Raw genomic sequence first — 14,618 nt, forward strand, 5'->3', positions numbered from 1 at the left:
TTCGCACCGCAGTGAGCCCTCCTTCACGCACAGCCCCCTCTCCTCACACTGTGGTATAAAGACCATAGCAGTCACGGGAAGTGCCTTTTTTGTCACCCTTAGCAGCGAGCACACAAAGTTTCACCTGAGGTGCAGGAAATCAAGTTGGCTCTACTTACAAAAGCTGAGTATCTCTCAGCACATTCACTACTGTGCCCCTGGTTTATGTCATGACTAGGTTTTAATTTTAGCCTCCCAAGCACTCCACTTGCTCGCTCCCCCTCCCCTCTGGTCTTTCATCAACCCAACAGTCAGAGTTATGAGTTAGAAGGTAAGTCAGATGGTGTCACTGCTCTGGACAAAACCTGCACTGTCTTCCGATTCCTCCTAGAACAAGAGCCAAAGGCTCCCTCCTGCCTGCAAGTCCCCGGGGGGGTCTGCCCCCTGCCTCCCCACCTCCACCCTACATCTCCCTGCACCACACATGCCAGCCCACATGTTGTCAAACACACCTGCAACACTCTACATTTAGAGCCTTCGGCCTTAGCCTACCCTGCGCCTGGAGCACATTTCTCCCGAGTATCTTCAAGTCACGCTCCCTCACCTCCTGTAAGGCTTTGCCCAGAAGTCATTTTCTGCAACTTTCTCAAAATCCCACCCTATTTATTTATCTATCTGAACATCTTTATTGGAGTATACTTGCTTTACAATGATGTGTTAGTTTCTGCTGTATGGAAACTTCCTCAACCACGGCACTCCCTATTCCTCTTTCCTGCTGTGTTTCTCTCTACCGCACGTACACCATCTAACATTCTTTACATTTTAAATTTTAACTTTTGTCAGTCTTCCTCTTCTAGAATTTAACCTTGTGACAGTGGTGATTTCTGTCTGCTTTGTTCGTTCACAGCTGTAAGTTTAGCACCCAAAACAGTGTGTGGCACCTAGGAAGTAGAAAACACTCGAATTCACTATTGAATAAATTATCAAGATGTTTTGGTAAAAGAAAATTCTGCAACGATCTGCCTTGGAAAGAGCGAAGAAGGGGACGTCTTTGTGCAGCTGGACTCGAAGGCTTAGCGTCCTCTGTACCCCCTACTGTACCAGCAATAGGAATATTTTTAGTAACACTCTCAGAATTCCTCATCCTATGCAAAATTCATTTAAAATCCTTTCAAGGCATTAACCTCTTCTACGTGAACATCCTTTTAGTTTGTTTCCAATAAGGGTTGGTCAATGACAATGTGCCCACTGCTTGCTTTGAATACGCTACATACAATATACACTCACCATTTTTCCTGCCTCTGTCTCTCTTCCTCCCTCTTTTTCTCTTTCTCTCACCTCCTTCTTTCTTTCCTTCCTTCCTTCCCTCCCTCCTTCCTTCCTTCCTCAGGAGTTCCTGTAACATTGCACCAAGTCTAGACACACAGAGAAATGTATCTTTTCAATGATCCTTCCCATATGCACCAGGGCATCACTCATCCCTAACTGCTCTTAATCACGACAACGTTGCGGTGATTCTTGCTATGGGGCTTCCTGTTTTATCCTAACGTAAAGAGGTTGATCTCTGAGACAGAAGTATACCCCCATGAGTAATCCTCTGTCACAAAGTCTCAAAGGGCATCAGCTGGTCAGGGATGTGTGAGTGAGAACCCTTGAAGTCTCGCCCGCATGGACCACCACTGCTTTAATCTATGAGGAGTGTCAGGTATACAGGATGAACATTTCCAGCAGATGTGAGGATTTAGAGCTTTAAGATGTACTCATTTTTCAACTGATTCTTCGTGGACTGGTCTTGGAAGCATAATGAAGAGATCCCTGCGGAGTCTGCAGAAAGATCCTGGTATTAGTTTGCTCAGGCCGCCATAACCAAAGCCCTCGGACTGGGTAACTTAAACAGCAGGAATGCATTTTCTCAGTCTGGAAGCTAGGAGCTCGAGACCGAGGCGCGGGCAGGTGTCACTCCTGAGGAAGCCTCAGGCAGCCACCTCCTCACTGTGTCCTCACCGGGTCTTCCCTGCGCACGTGCCCGCGGTGTCTCTGGGGGTCCTAACCGCCTCTCCCTCTAAGAGCACCATCCTGTCGGGCTGGGGCCCACCTACCGGCCTCATTTTAATTCAACCATCTGTGTAAAGACCCCGTCTCCAAGTACAGTCACATTCTGAGGTACCGGGGGTCAGGACTTCCACATGGGAACTTGAGGAAGACACAATTCAGCCCATCACAATCCTGAGGAAGATTTGCCTGTAACTTTCACACGTTTTTCCTTAAAACGATAGACATACATTCACAGCAGGCAGAGAAAAGACCCTTAGCCTTCGTGAAGAAAGTGCACGAATTATATGAGAAGCAGCCTGAATCCTCTCTTGTTTGCAGGTCATTAGAAAGATGCTGGTTAGGACCCCTTAGACATTCCACTACCCTCCTCAGAATGGACACTTGGCAATGAGCCAGAATTTAGTCACGCAAATAAGGATTTTTAAAGGACCTTCAGACTCCGTGCCCTTGGCCTGAACTAATCTCTCAGCCCCGCTCCCTCTGCCCCATCCTGGACCTTCTCTCTCATCCATCATGGGAAATGAGCTTTGCTCCAGATAAGCATTATGTCGACTCTCGAACATGCACATACATAATGTGAATTCACTACTTAGACTTTGATTTATCGCTCTTGCTCTTTTACCCTAAAATAGTAACACATGTGCTGAGAAAAGAGCTCACACACTGAAAATTAAATTAACATGCATCACGTTAAAATATTCACTCATTTGAAAATATGTATTCATTAACATGAAAATATCCACGGCATGTCAACTTTGTTTAGCACTGTGCTAGGAAGGATAAAACAGGTGAAAATGTAGTAAGCAAAAATTACAACAAAGACATAAACTTACCGAAAGATGGGTCTGGACTTCGTGCAGCTGCTGGGAGGGACTCTGCCCTCGGAGGGTCCTGCCCGGTGCGGGTGTCCTTGTTCACCCGCAGCAGCCATGGGACGGCCTGCCAGGATGATCTGTGGCTGGAGCTTCACATCCCATGGTACCTGCTCGACCTCTGGACGGGCTGAGACCACAGATCGGTGATGCAGTCAACAGACTCTGGCGAAGCCTCCAGACAGCAAGGCTCAGGTGAGTGTCTCTGCTGGCGACACTCCGTGTATGTTGTCACAGCCAACAGGAGAGGAGCGAGGCCGTCCTGACTCCACGGAGACCCGACAGGTGGACGCTCCAGGTGTGGCCCTCCCTGCACTCCGTCCCGTGCAGCTTTTCCCTTGGCTGGTTTCAATTTGTGCCTTTAGCTCTCATCAACCTCAACTGGGAGTGGAACAGCTTTCCGGGAACTCCGGTCCCGGCAGATTATCCAGTCAGAGTGGTCTCCTGGCCGATGTTCTCTCTGACCTCACTATGATGTAAAAGTAATAAAGGAATTTAAGTGGCATTTACAAAAGAGGAAGAATACAACAGGTAGGCACAGGGTGAGGATGTGCTAGTTACCTAGGAGAGTTAAGAGTTTCCCGGAAGAGAGAGGGGCTAATGGGGAGGCTGTATTGGGAACAGTGGAAGGAAGGTCCTTTCTAGCATACGGGATGGGATGCACACAGGCAGTGGCAAAGAGGGGAGAGCCTGTGTGTGCTTCGAGATGGGACAGCAGGGTGTCACACGTGGTAGGAACCTGCCCAACTTAGAGGGATGTAATGTAACTACCCGGGGGTGTGACTTCAGTCCAGTGGTACTGATGTTTTCTTTCTCTTTCTTTCTTTTTCTTTCTTTTCCTCCATCCTTTCTTTTCTTCTTTTCTTTCTTTTTTCTTTCTTTCTTCTTTCTTTCTCTTTCTCTTCCTTCCTTCCTTCCTCCCTCGCTTTCTTTCTTTCCATATAGTTCATTTACAAAGTTGTGTTAGTTTCAGGTATACAGCAAAGTGGTTCAGTTATACATACATATACACACATATATATGTATTCTTTTCCAGATTCCTTTCCCATACAAGTTGTTACAAAATATTGAGTGTAGTTGCCTGTGCTGATTTTAGACTTCTGGCCTCCAGAACTGTGAGAGAATACATTTCTATTGCTTACAGCCATTAAGTGTGTAGTGATTTGTTACAGCCGTAGGAAACTAAACAGAGTCCAAGAAATGTACCTAGGATCCTCCTAAAGTCCTTGTCTGAAGACTGATCTGCACAAGCACAGGATGAAAATGCCCAAGGGTGGGCAAAGGAGAACTGCCGGCAAGTTGTAAGCTGAGAAATTCCTAGAGGTCAGAGAGGGATGGCAGGGGATGGATGGCCAACCTGTCAAAGTAGAGAGATCTGGGTGAATACCTGGGCCATTTGGTAGAGACTCCAAAATGACAACTACTAGGATTGACAAATCGGGCAAATAAAAATACAGGATAGTCTACTTGAATTTTAGATAAATTTTAGATAAATAACATTTTTTTATAATATAAGTATGTCTCAAATATTGCAACTGAAGTTTCACTTTAATGTCCCATTTTCTATTTTTAGTGTTGCACAGGACATACTTTTCCTGAAATAAATGCTTTGTTGTTTATCTGAATTACAAATGTAATTGGACTTTCTAAATTTTAATATGCCATCTCTTCAAACCCATCCTACAAAAGCTTAAGAACAAGTCAGAAACAGGCAATTTAACTACCTGCCAAATCAAAGCCCAAAATTCTATAAAGACAAGAAAACACAGATATTCAACAATATAATAAATGCAATACCAGCATCTGATGAAAAATAATCCTGTAACCCCCCATCCAAAAAAAAATACAAACAAAATCTGATCTATAAACTGGATAAAAATTAGTTAATAAAAACAGACAAAAAATGGTAGAAATCTTGAAAGGAGCAGACAAGTTCCTTAAAACAGGTATTGCAAAAATACTCAGGAAACTGAAAGCAATAATGAAAATAAAGAAGAAAAAGATAGGAAATAAAGAGGAAAAATATACAGACATATATACATTAGTAGGCAGACAAATGAACTTGAAAAGTACAATATGAAATGAAAAAATGTGCTGGTTGAGATTAAAAGCAAATTAAACTATAGAAAGAAAGACCAGTGCACTTGAGGACAAAAATAATATCAACTATACAAACTGAAACACAGGATGAAAAAACGGCAGCTAACAATTAGAGTCTGAGTCATTTATGGGATTATATCACCCTGTTTAACAGACATATAGTTGGAGTTCCAGAAAAGAGAAGAGAGAAGCCAAGAACTAGAAAACATATTTGAAGAAAAGTGGCCAAATTTTTCCAAATAAACAAAAACTATAGACCCACAGATTCGAAAAGCTCAACAAACTCCAAGCAAAATAAATATGAAGAAAACATTAAGGCATCATAATCAAATTGTTGTGTCAGTGATATGTGTATTATATAAAAACATATTGCAATGTGTAATATTTACTATATGTATTTAAATATTTCAGACCTACAGCAGTTTAGAAAAAAAGTGAAAAAAATCTAGCAGTCTATATATCTACAAGAAAAAATTAAGTACAAATTAGGTATGAAGAAAATTTCTCCCTTCATTATTTGTCCCTTTTCTATTTATTTTAGAATAGTCAGTGATCAACAGAACAGCAAGAATCTCACTTACAGTTTGCAAAGTATAGAAATTGCATATCATTAACTTGTCATCACAAATATTTTATTGTCACCAAAGAATAAGAGCTACAACCACAAATGTAAGGTTGGGAAATATTCAGGAGTCTGTATAAGATACTAAAGCTCATTAGTACACTTGTAATATTTCGATAGTCATATAGAACAATTCAATATTTTATCAATATTATTTTTAATAACTTTGTTCCATGCATTATAATAAATAATAATAATAATTCTGTTACAGAAGGTCAGTGTAGTGGTTTAGTGAACAGACTGAAATAAATTGCCCGGACATATTCCAGTACCATCATTAATAAACCTCTTGACTTTGATCAATTCCTTGGTGCCTTAGTTTCCTCCTCTGTGAAATGGAAGAAATAATCATACCCATCTCATTGGGCTGCATGAAGATTAGCAGAATATTTAAATCTGTCTCTCTGTATGGAGCTGAAAACACCCATGCTGGTCATGATTCTCACATACGGATATTAGTCAATTGTATACACCATGGTCACTGTGACTGACTCGGTGGGAGCCAAGAACTCCTCCCCTCCCTTCCCCCATTCCCTCCCCTCCACTCCCCTCCCCTTTCCCCCCTCTCTGCCCCTCCCTTCCCCCTCCCCACTCTTCCCCTCCCCTCCTCTCCCCGCCCTTCCCCTCCCTCCCCCTCTCCCCTCCCCTCCACTCCCCCTTCCCCCCTCTCTGCCCCTCCCCTTCCCCCTCCCCTCCCCTCCCCTTCTCTTCCCTCACCTCCCCTCCTCTCCCCACAGCCTGGTTAGGAAAATTGGTCTTTAACCTCCTCCAGTCAGTGTCATCATATTTTAATCATGATTTAATACACCTTTTCATGATCTCAAATCCATGTGTGGATCAATGGAAAATACCACCAAGGTGTTGCATTTGTTGTCATAAATGGAAAAGAGAGGCTTTCCTTGCCATCTAATAGGGTTAAATACGATGATTACAAATATTCTAAACAGGACTCCCTCCTGCCCGCAATCCCAAACCCACCTCTGCAGAATGGAAGGACAAGAAAGAGCTCAAACACATGCTGGGTGACCTAATGGCAAAAATGAGCATCTTATTCACTAGCAATTCTCTTACAACAGATTTATTCGGTGCAGTGGCATAAATTACACTATTGGTGTGTATTACATAAAGAACCCCTTCAGATTTGCAAGAAATATGTGAAGAAAAATGGGCTAAGCATATGAACTATTCATACAAGGGTAAAAATCAATTAATGTGAAAGTGGAAAATTGACATGCACAATATAATTTGAAAATGCAAATTAAAAGTGTAATGAGATACAGTTCAATGCATATTTAATTAGAAAGAAACTAATCCATACTAGCAAGAGTGTCTTGAAAGAATATAGATTCAGTTTATTAATCATAAGATGGCAAAAACTTCAAAAATAATATAAAAATGTTTTATCTTACACAAATAAAAAGTGTACTCTTTGACTCAGTATCATACTTCTAAGAATTTAACCCAAGGAACTAATATAAAAGGAAATAAAGTTTATTAAAAGTAATATAAATGGAAATAAAGCTTAGTTTATTAAAATAATATTTATAATAGAAAGCAAATTGGGAAAAAGACAATAGTCTAGACATTAAATTAAGGTACAGGCATTTGATAGAATATTATTCAGCCATTAAAATAATAAAAATAAAACTTCCTTTGGAGCATGAAAAGTGTGTGTGTCATATGTTAAGTAAAAATATAAAATATAAACTTTTCGCTAATTACCACTATACATACAGAATAATATATATTTAACAAGAACAAAACGGGGCAAAATATATGGTGATTTGATTAGGAAGAAAGATAATGAATAAACATTATTTTATTCCTTTAAAATCCACAAGTAAACAAAAATAAACAAAATATTTGTTCATGAGGACCTTCCATGACAGTTTAATTCTCTGAGGTCTGCCTGTACTGTGGCCAGACCGTCCGTGCTCAGGCTGCCTGTGTAAAATAGAGTTATTTTAGGCTTACCCCCTCTATGCTTATCTCGGGGTCACCTGGAAGTCTGGAACTGACTCTTGATCAAGGTAAGGGGAGGCGATGTTATAACTAATACTTTGTAATGTGCTATTTAAATTTGAAAACTTCCCTGGTGGCGACAAACTGTTCAAGTTGTTTCTGGCTTACACCTGGTATTTCCTGCTACACAGCCTTGTTGATTATGTGATCAGGGGTGTAAAACATCCCCCTGGAGGCTTAGGGACGTCTTCCCAAACTAAAGTTCATCACACAATCGTGAGGGTTCAACCTGCAGACGAAGTGTGTCCCGGGCAAACGAGAAGGTTTGGCGAGGCTGCACCTGGACCGGGACCTCACGCTTTCCCGTTCTCTCTCCACTGCGCTGCTCGTGCCTCGAGTAAAACCTTTTGTTTCTGTTTCATAGAGGGTTTCACAAACGGAAACAGACTCCCAGACATAGGGAACAGACTGGAGGTTGCCAAGGGGGAGGGGGAGGGGGAGGGATGGAGTGGGAGCTTAGGGTCAGCAGATATAAGCTTTTATACATGGAATGGATACACAACAAGGTCCTACAGTAGAGCTCAGGGAACCATATTCAAAATCCTCTGATAAACTATAATGGAAAAGAATATAAACAAAAGAATATATTGTATATATATGTATAACTGAATCACTTTGCTGTACAGCAGTAATTAACACAGCACTGTGAATCGGCTATACTTCAATTAAAAAATAAAATAAAAAATAAAACCTTTTGGGTGTGTGTTCCATGCACTCTTGTGCGTCCTTTCAATTACATAACTGGTTGCAATCTGTGCAGGTGGCAGACTGTATAATTTAAATAATGGCGAAGCCTCTGTTTGGGAGAATAAGCAATGAAGAAGGACTGGGGGGGGGGGGTTCAGGAACCCGACGCCTCCCCCCATCCCTGGCAGGAAGTCGCACAAACGCTGCGCCCATGGTGGGAGGGTGCATGCCTATCAGTGATGTGGGAGAGGAAGATCCCAACCCCGGGGCAAACAGCTAAATGAACTTCCGAGTTGACCCAGCTCTGCACCTTGGCTGCCTCTGTCTCTTGGGGAGAAAATGACAGTGAAGAGAAGCAGCGGGTGGGGTCCAAGGCCATAGACCGTGGCACGCGGCTCAGCCTGTAACGCCCAAGGGGACGGGGGAGATAACTGTTTTGTCAAAATATGTCCCCTGTATGAACAAAAGTCACTAACTGTTTACAACGGGGGAGGGGATCAAGAGACTACAGAAACACTAGGATATTCAGCTGCACAGGTTAAGCCATGTTGGAGATAGTCACAAACTCACTTCTGAACCTCTACTGAGATCAAATGTTTTGCGTGGAAATCAAAGAGCCGCTTCCCCTGCATGGGGCACTGTCAAACGGACAACCATGTTAGTTTGTACTCAGGACCCTCACTTCCGGCAGCTTTGGCCATCATGTAGATACAGGGGCCAACGCCCAATCTGTTAACCTCTGCAAAGGGAAAGGTAAATAACACAAACCATAAAGGAGAATGGTCCAAACCCACCCTCAGATATTCAGTGGAATACTTCTTTCTGAGGCCACTGAAGTGTGCTGAATACAAGTCACTTTGATTAGTTTTAATAGTCCTAAACTTTCTCCTAACTCCGTGCTGTGCTGTAAGAGGCCCCTGCTTCTCTGGCTCCTTGTAAGGCTTTACTGCTGCAGGGACGAGCTCGGGTGTGGGAAACTGGGAGGCTCTTTGCCCAGTTACTGCAAGGGGGGTGGGGGGCTAATGACGAGAGAAGATTAGGGTTATTCTAAAGAAAGGAAATAAGGATAAAAGGGGTAAAAAGTACCTCAGAACATTTAAACTGAATCTTAAGTATTCAGTAGGTTGATCACAGGCACAGAAAACAAATTTATGGTTAAGGGGCAAGGCGGGCAGGGATAAATTAGGAGTTTGGGGTTAGCAGATACAAACTACTATATGTAAAGCAGATAACCAACAAGGACCTACTGTAGAGCACAGGGAACTCTACTCAGTGTCTTGTAATAACCTACATGGGTAAAGAATCTAAAAAAGAAAAAATATATATACATAAATAAATATATGTATATACATATATATATATAAAACTGAATCACTTTGCTGTATGCCGGAAACTAACACAACATTGTAAATCAACTATACTTTAATTAAAAACTAATTTTAAATAATTTTAAAAATTTTTAAATAGCATTAAAAGGACACAGTACATGGTGTAAGTACTAAATTTTTAATGACTCACTATACATCTCATTTTAATGATGAGATGATCTTATTGCATCACCAACTCTGCAAGCTCTGAAAAGACTGGGACAGATTTGCTCACGTTACCCTAGCCTTAATGAATTTTCTAAAATCTGATTATAATACAAAAAGGAATTTATAATTCCTGGAGTAAAGGCCAATTAGAATTGTGTGGGAAAAAGGTGAAGAAAGAATCTGAACGACAGAAGGGCCAAGGTCGCAAGGCTCAGCCACCAGTGAGGGGCCCGAGGCTGCGCACAGTGATGTGGGTAGAGCAGCCTGAGGACACAGAGGCTTCGGTGAGACGGCCGGACACTGGTGCCCGACACGGTACCACACTAGAACGTGATGAAAAGTTCGCAGGCAACTATAATTACATCAGGAAGGGTGGTGAGCCAGTGTAAAGAATTTGACGCTGAAAACTCGGCCTCTGCACCAGAGCCAAATCAAATCTCAGAGACAGAGTTTTGGGTGAAGTAGAAAAGAAGAGCTTTATTGCTTCGCGAGGCAAAGGGGGCCCCAGCAGGCTCCTGCCCTGAAAAACTGTGTGCCCCAACCTGGGGGGATTTGGGGAGGAGTTTTATAGCAATGTCAAGGGCAGGGCTCCCAGTAAGGATCAGGGTGTGGGCAGGGCCTGCGTTCTTTTAATCTGGCCTCGGGTGGTCTCCTGATGAACTTCTCAAGGTTATCAAACTGTGACCCTCTCTGGAATGAAGAATTCTAACATCTTCCATTGGGTGGGGGCTTTAGTTCTGCAGAAGAGCTCAAAGGTATGGCTCTGTGTATTCCTTGAGGGGGAACCAGGACCCTGCCCCAAGGCTGCACTATTGTTTCCTGACTGCTCCTCCCTTGTCTCCGCATCCCCTCCTTTCCCTGATTAGCAGCTGTTTCAATCTGCCCTTTGGAACTCGGGGAAAGTCATGGAGGCTGGAGTCTATTCCCTATAAACAAGAAACAGGGTACAGAAAGGCTTCCATGCCCAGGAGCCCCACAGGGTCCTGCTCGGTTTCAGATACAGGTAAAAGTGTGGCTTAAAATGTAGGGATTTATGAACAAAAGGTGTGTGTGTGTCTGCGTGCTGTCTCACCCCACCAGACTGTATTAATGGGATGGACATGATGTTCGAATGGAAGGTCTTATCTCACCCGAATCATTGGGGAAGAGGCTGTCCTGCAAATCTGTTCTTTGTTCTCTTTTAATGGAGCATGGTAATGGGAACTTTGACAATTATCTAAGCCCACTCAAGTGGCTAATTTAAAACAATTAGGAGAGACCAGGGTTGGACACCTGAGGTGCAAAAAGAAATTTTGATTAAAGTTCTTTTAGAGGCAGGGACATCAATACCCACAAATTCCTTGTTTAATGGTCTGTGAGAAAAGCTGAAGAATCCTGGAGACTCACTGGAGATGATGAAAATCTTAAAAAACAATGGCCTCCAGGCCACAAGTAGTACACAGTGTGACATTAAATATTCAGACAGGGGGACAAGCTAAGGGAGACCGCAGGTCTGGGATCAATTTGGCTAATGCTTTCCCTCCATTTCTACTCAAGAAGAAATTCAAAGCCAATTTGCATTCATGTGAGATGGATGGAAAAATGCACTTTTACTGTGTTTTCATGAAGATATTTAAATTTTCCTGCTTTGGCCATAAATTATTCACCGTACAGCTGGAAGTTTGAAGTTTGTACCCTTGACCAACATCTCCCCATTTCCCCACCCCCAGCCCTGGTAATCCCCATCCTACTCTCTGTTTCAGTGAGCTCAGCTTCTTAAGATTCCACACATGAGATCATGCAGTATTTGACTTTCTCTGTCATACTTCACTTAGCATAATGCTCTCAAGGTCCATCCACGTTGCCAAAAATGGCAGGGTTTCCTTCTTCCTTGTGGCTGAATAATGATATTCCATATCAGATCTTCTTTATCCATGCATCCATGGACAGATGCTCAGGTTGTTTCCACACTCTGACTATTGTGAATAATGCTGCAGTGAACATGGGGGAGAAGATATCTCTTCAATATCCCATTTTTATTTCCTTTCTATACACACCCAAGAGGGGAATTGCTGGATCGTATGGCAACGCTTAGTTTTTTAAGGAGCCTCCATACTGTTCTCCACAGTGGCTGCACCAATTTACATTCCCACCAACAGTGCAGGAGGGTTCCCTTTTCTCCACACCCTCTCCAGCATTTATTGTTTATAGACTTTTTGATGATGGCCTATTCTGACAGGTGTGAGGTGATATCTCACTGTGATTTTGATTTGCATTTCCCTGATGATTAGTGATGTTGAACACTTTCATGTACCTCTTGACCATCTGTATAATTAAGTCTTTGGGGAAATGTCTATTCAGTTCCTCTTTCCATTTTTTAATCGCTTTGTTTGGTTTTTTCTTCTACTGAGTTGTATGAGTTCTTTACATATTTTTGCCATTAGAGATAAAGATTCAGTTGGAAAGTACAGTTATTTATTACATTATTGATATGTGTATTTCTCAATCTGGTCCCTAAGCTAAAACTGAATTAGAAGTATTGATACTTGTTAGCCATATGACACCAGAAGACACTGATTAAACCAACTAAAGTTCAGGGCTCAGCAAAAACCGTGAAATGCCCTGACATCTCTTGGACAGCGGTGACTAGGGCATCCTTCCGACAACCAAAAATGAGTTATTGGTCCTGCCATTTCCAAAATCAAAGCCCGGAGCACTAAAACTGATTAGGTTGGTTGGTTTCTAGAGAAACCACATGTAACATATGAGAAATTTATTAGCCCCTATTCATAAAATTACCAAGGAAAAAAAAATCTAAATTTGAGTGGGGCTTTGAGAAACAGCAGTTTTGTTCTTTTTCAGGCCCTCAAAGAACCATAGCACAGGGACTTCCCGGGTGGCGCAGTGGTTGAGAATCCGCCTGCCAATGCAGGGGACACGGGTTCAAGCCCTAGTCCGGGAAGATCCCACATGCCGCAGAGCAACTAGGCCCGTGCGCCACAACTACTGAGCCTGCGCTCTAGAGCCCGCGAGCCACAACTACTGAGCCCGCGCACCGCAACTACTGAAGCCTGTGCACCTAGAGCCTGTGCTCTGCAACAAGAGAAGCCACCACAATGAGAAGCCCGTGCACTGCAATGAAGAGTAGCCCCCGCTTGCTGCAACTAGAGAAAGCCCGCGTGCAGCAACGAAGACCCAATGCAGCCAAAAATAAATAAATAAATAAGAAAGAACCATAGCACAATCAAGCCTTTGTGCCGCCCTCTCCCACTGTCCCTTACAAGCTGGCTGGAGCATTTGGCAAAAGCCTGTTGCTGCCACCCAGTGGTACCCGCTGGTATTCAGACTGGAAAGTAACCTGATGCAAGTTCCCGGACACCATGCGAGAACGACTGGGCTTGTCATTGTTACTGGGGACTTAACTGGAATTGTTCCCATTATAAAGGACATAAACTTGAGACTTGAGATACCTATCATTGTGGATTATGTCATATCATCAAACTACACGGAGGGAGATGGAGGGAAGGATTTAATGAAATTCATTATCTTTAAAAGAAATAGTGCATTCAAGAACATCCAATGGGGAGAGCACTGGGGTCCTCAGCACGTGTATGAACAGGAGGCTGGCATCCCTTTGGGTCCTACATCTCCCTGTGGACTTATGGAAGGATGTGACAGAGTGATCCCCTCCCTGTAACACATTATCAAAGGGTGCCAAGCAGCATGGACTGTAGATGGTCATCAGCGATCTAGATGACCAACCTACGTTCCATCTAGAGAACAGGGGCTCTGTTGACGCACTGATGATGCTACATTAACTCAAGAGGTAAAAGTAAAACCTGCCCAGTGGGCAGAATTAAGTGGTGTTCCTCACAACATCAGGGGACACAGACAACAGCAAAAGTGACTTTTGCCAGTTCCTGGGTACTAGCCAACGAGGTCGCGATACAGTCCAGAAAACAGGCTTGACATACCTGGAAGGTAAAGAACCCCAATGCAGAGCGCTGTATTATGAAATTCCTTTCAGAATCGTGGGTGGGTATCGAAATGCAGCATTTCCAAAATAACCCTCAAATAACTCCCACAGTAACCCCAGAACTGCTGGTACTGGTTAGTCAGCCTGGCTGGGCTACATAACCAGAGAGACATACAGATCTCACCAGGAACTTTTAGCAAAATCTCCCAAAGCAAGACACACTGCACAAGCGCTGGTTCCGCCTGGAGATGTCACATCCTCGCAGAGGGGGAGGCCCTTGCTGAGCAGGCCTGCTGTTTCCCTGAACCCTCTCCCCTGCCACTCCGGGCCCTTGTCTTCACTAAAAGCCTTACACGAGGGCGCTCTGTGCACTCTTGTGAGTCGATTATCTGAATCCAGTTTTCAGTCTCTTCAACCCCAACTATGTTGTGGACTAATAATAATGCCTACGTCACAGCATCGCTTTTAGGAGTAAATTAAACTATTCGAAGAGTTTCGAAGAAAGGTGGCACATTAGGTGCTCAAAAGTATTCTCTTTTATCACTGAAACCATGGCATCACTGCCAACGTATATGTATAATCCCCCAAGGTCAAGGACCACACACACGTGGATATATACATTCTAGCATGTCTGTTTTTTAAATACTTCACAGTCACACATCAAAATGAAATCTCTTATTTTACCAAACATATATTTCTTATTTCAATGGATAAGATTAGCATATGTATGTTAAAAACAGAGTATTTTCATCCGACGGTATGAGCTTTATTTACTGATTTCAAGAAAAGTT

General features: G+C 42.9%; 1 protein-coding gene across 1 annotated transcript in view; it reads left to right on the forward strand.

Annotated features, from left to right (window-relative positions):
- The first annotated feature begins 3,055 nt into the window (after positions 1 to 3,055).
- Positions 3,056 to 14,618, forward strand: part of ANXA10 (annexin A10) — a 101,488-nt gene continuing 89,925 nt past the window's right edge. The window contains exons 1-2 of the mRNA XM_057548268.1: positions 3,056 to 3,101; positions 9,990 to 10,156. Coding sequence (XP_057404251.1) covers positions 3,056 to 3,101; positions 9,990 to 10,156 — 213 coding nt within the window. The remainder of the gene's footprint in view (positions 3,102 to 9,989; positions 10,157 to 14,618) is intronic.

This window comes from Balaenoptera acutorostrata, chromosome 6 (genome assembly GCF_949987535.1).
Source record: "Balaenoptera acutorostrata chromosome 6, mBalAcu1.1, whole genome shotgun sequence".
In the NCBI taxonomy this organism is placed as follows: domain Eukaryota; kingdom Metazoa; phylum Chordata; class Mammalia; order Artiodactyla; family Balaenopteridae; genus Balaenoptera; species Balaenoptera acutorostrata.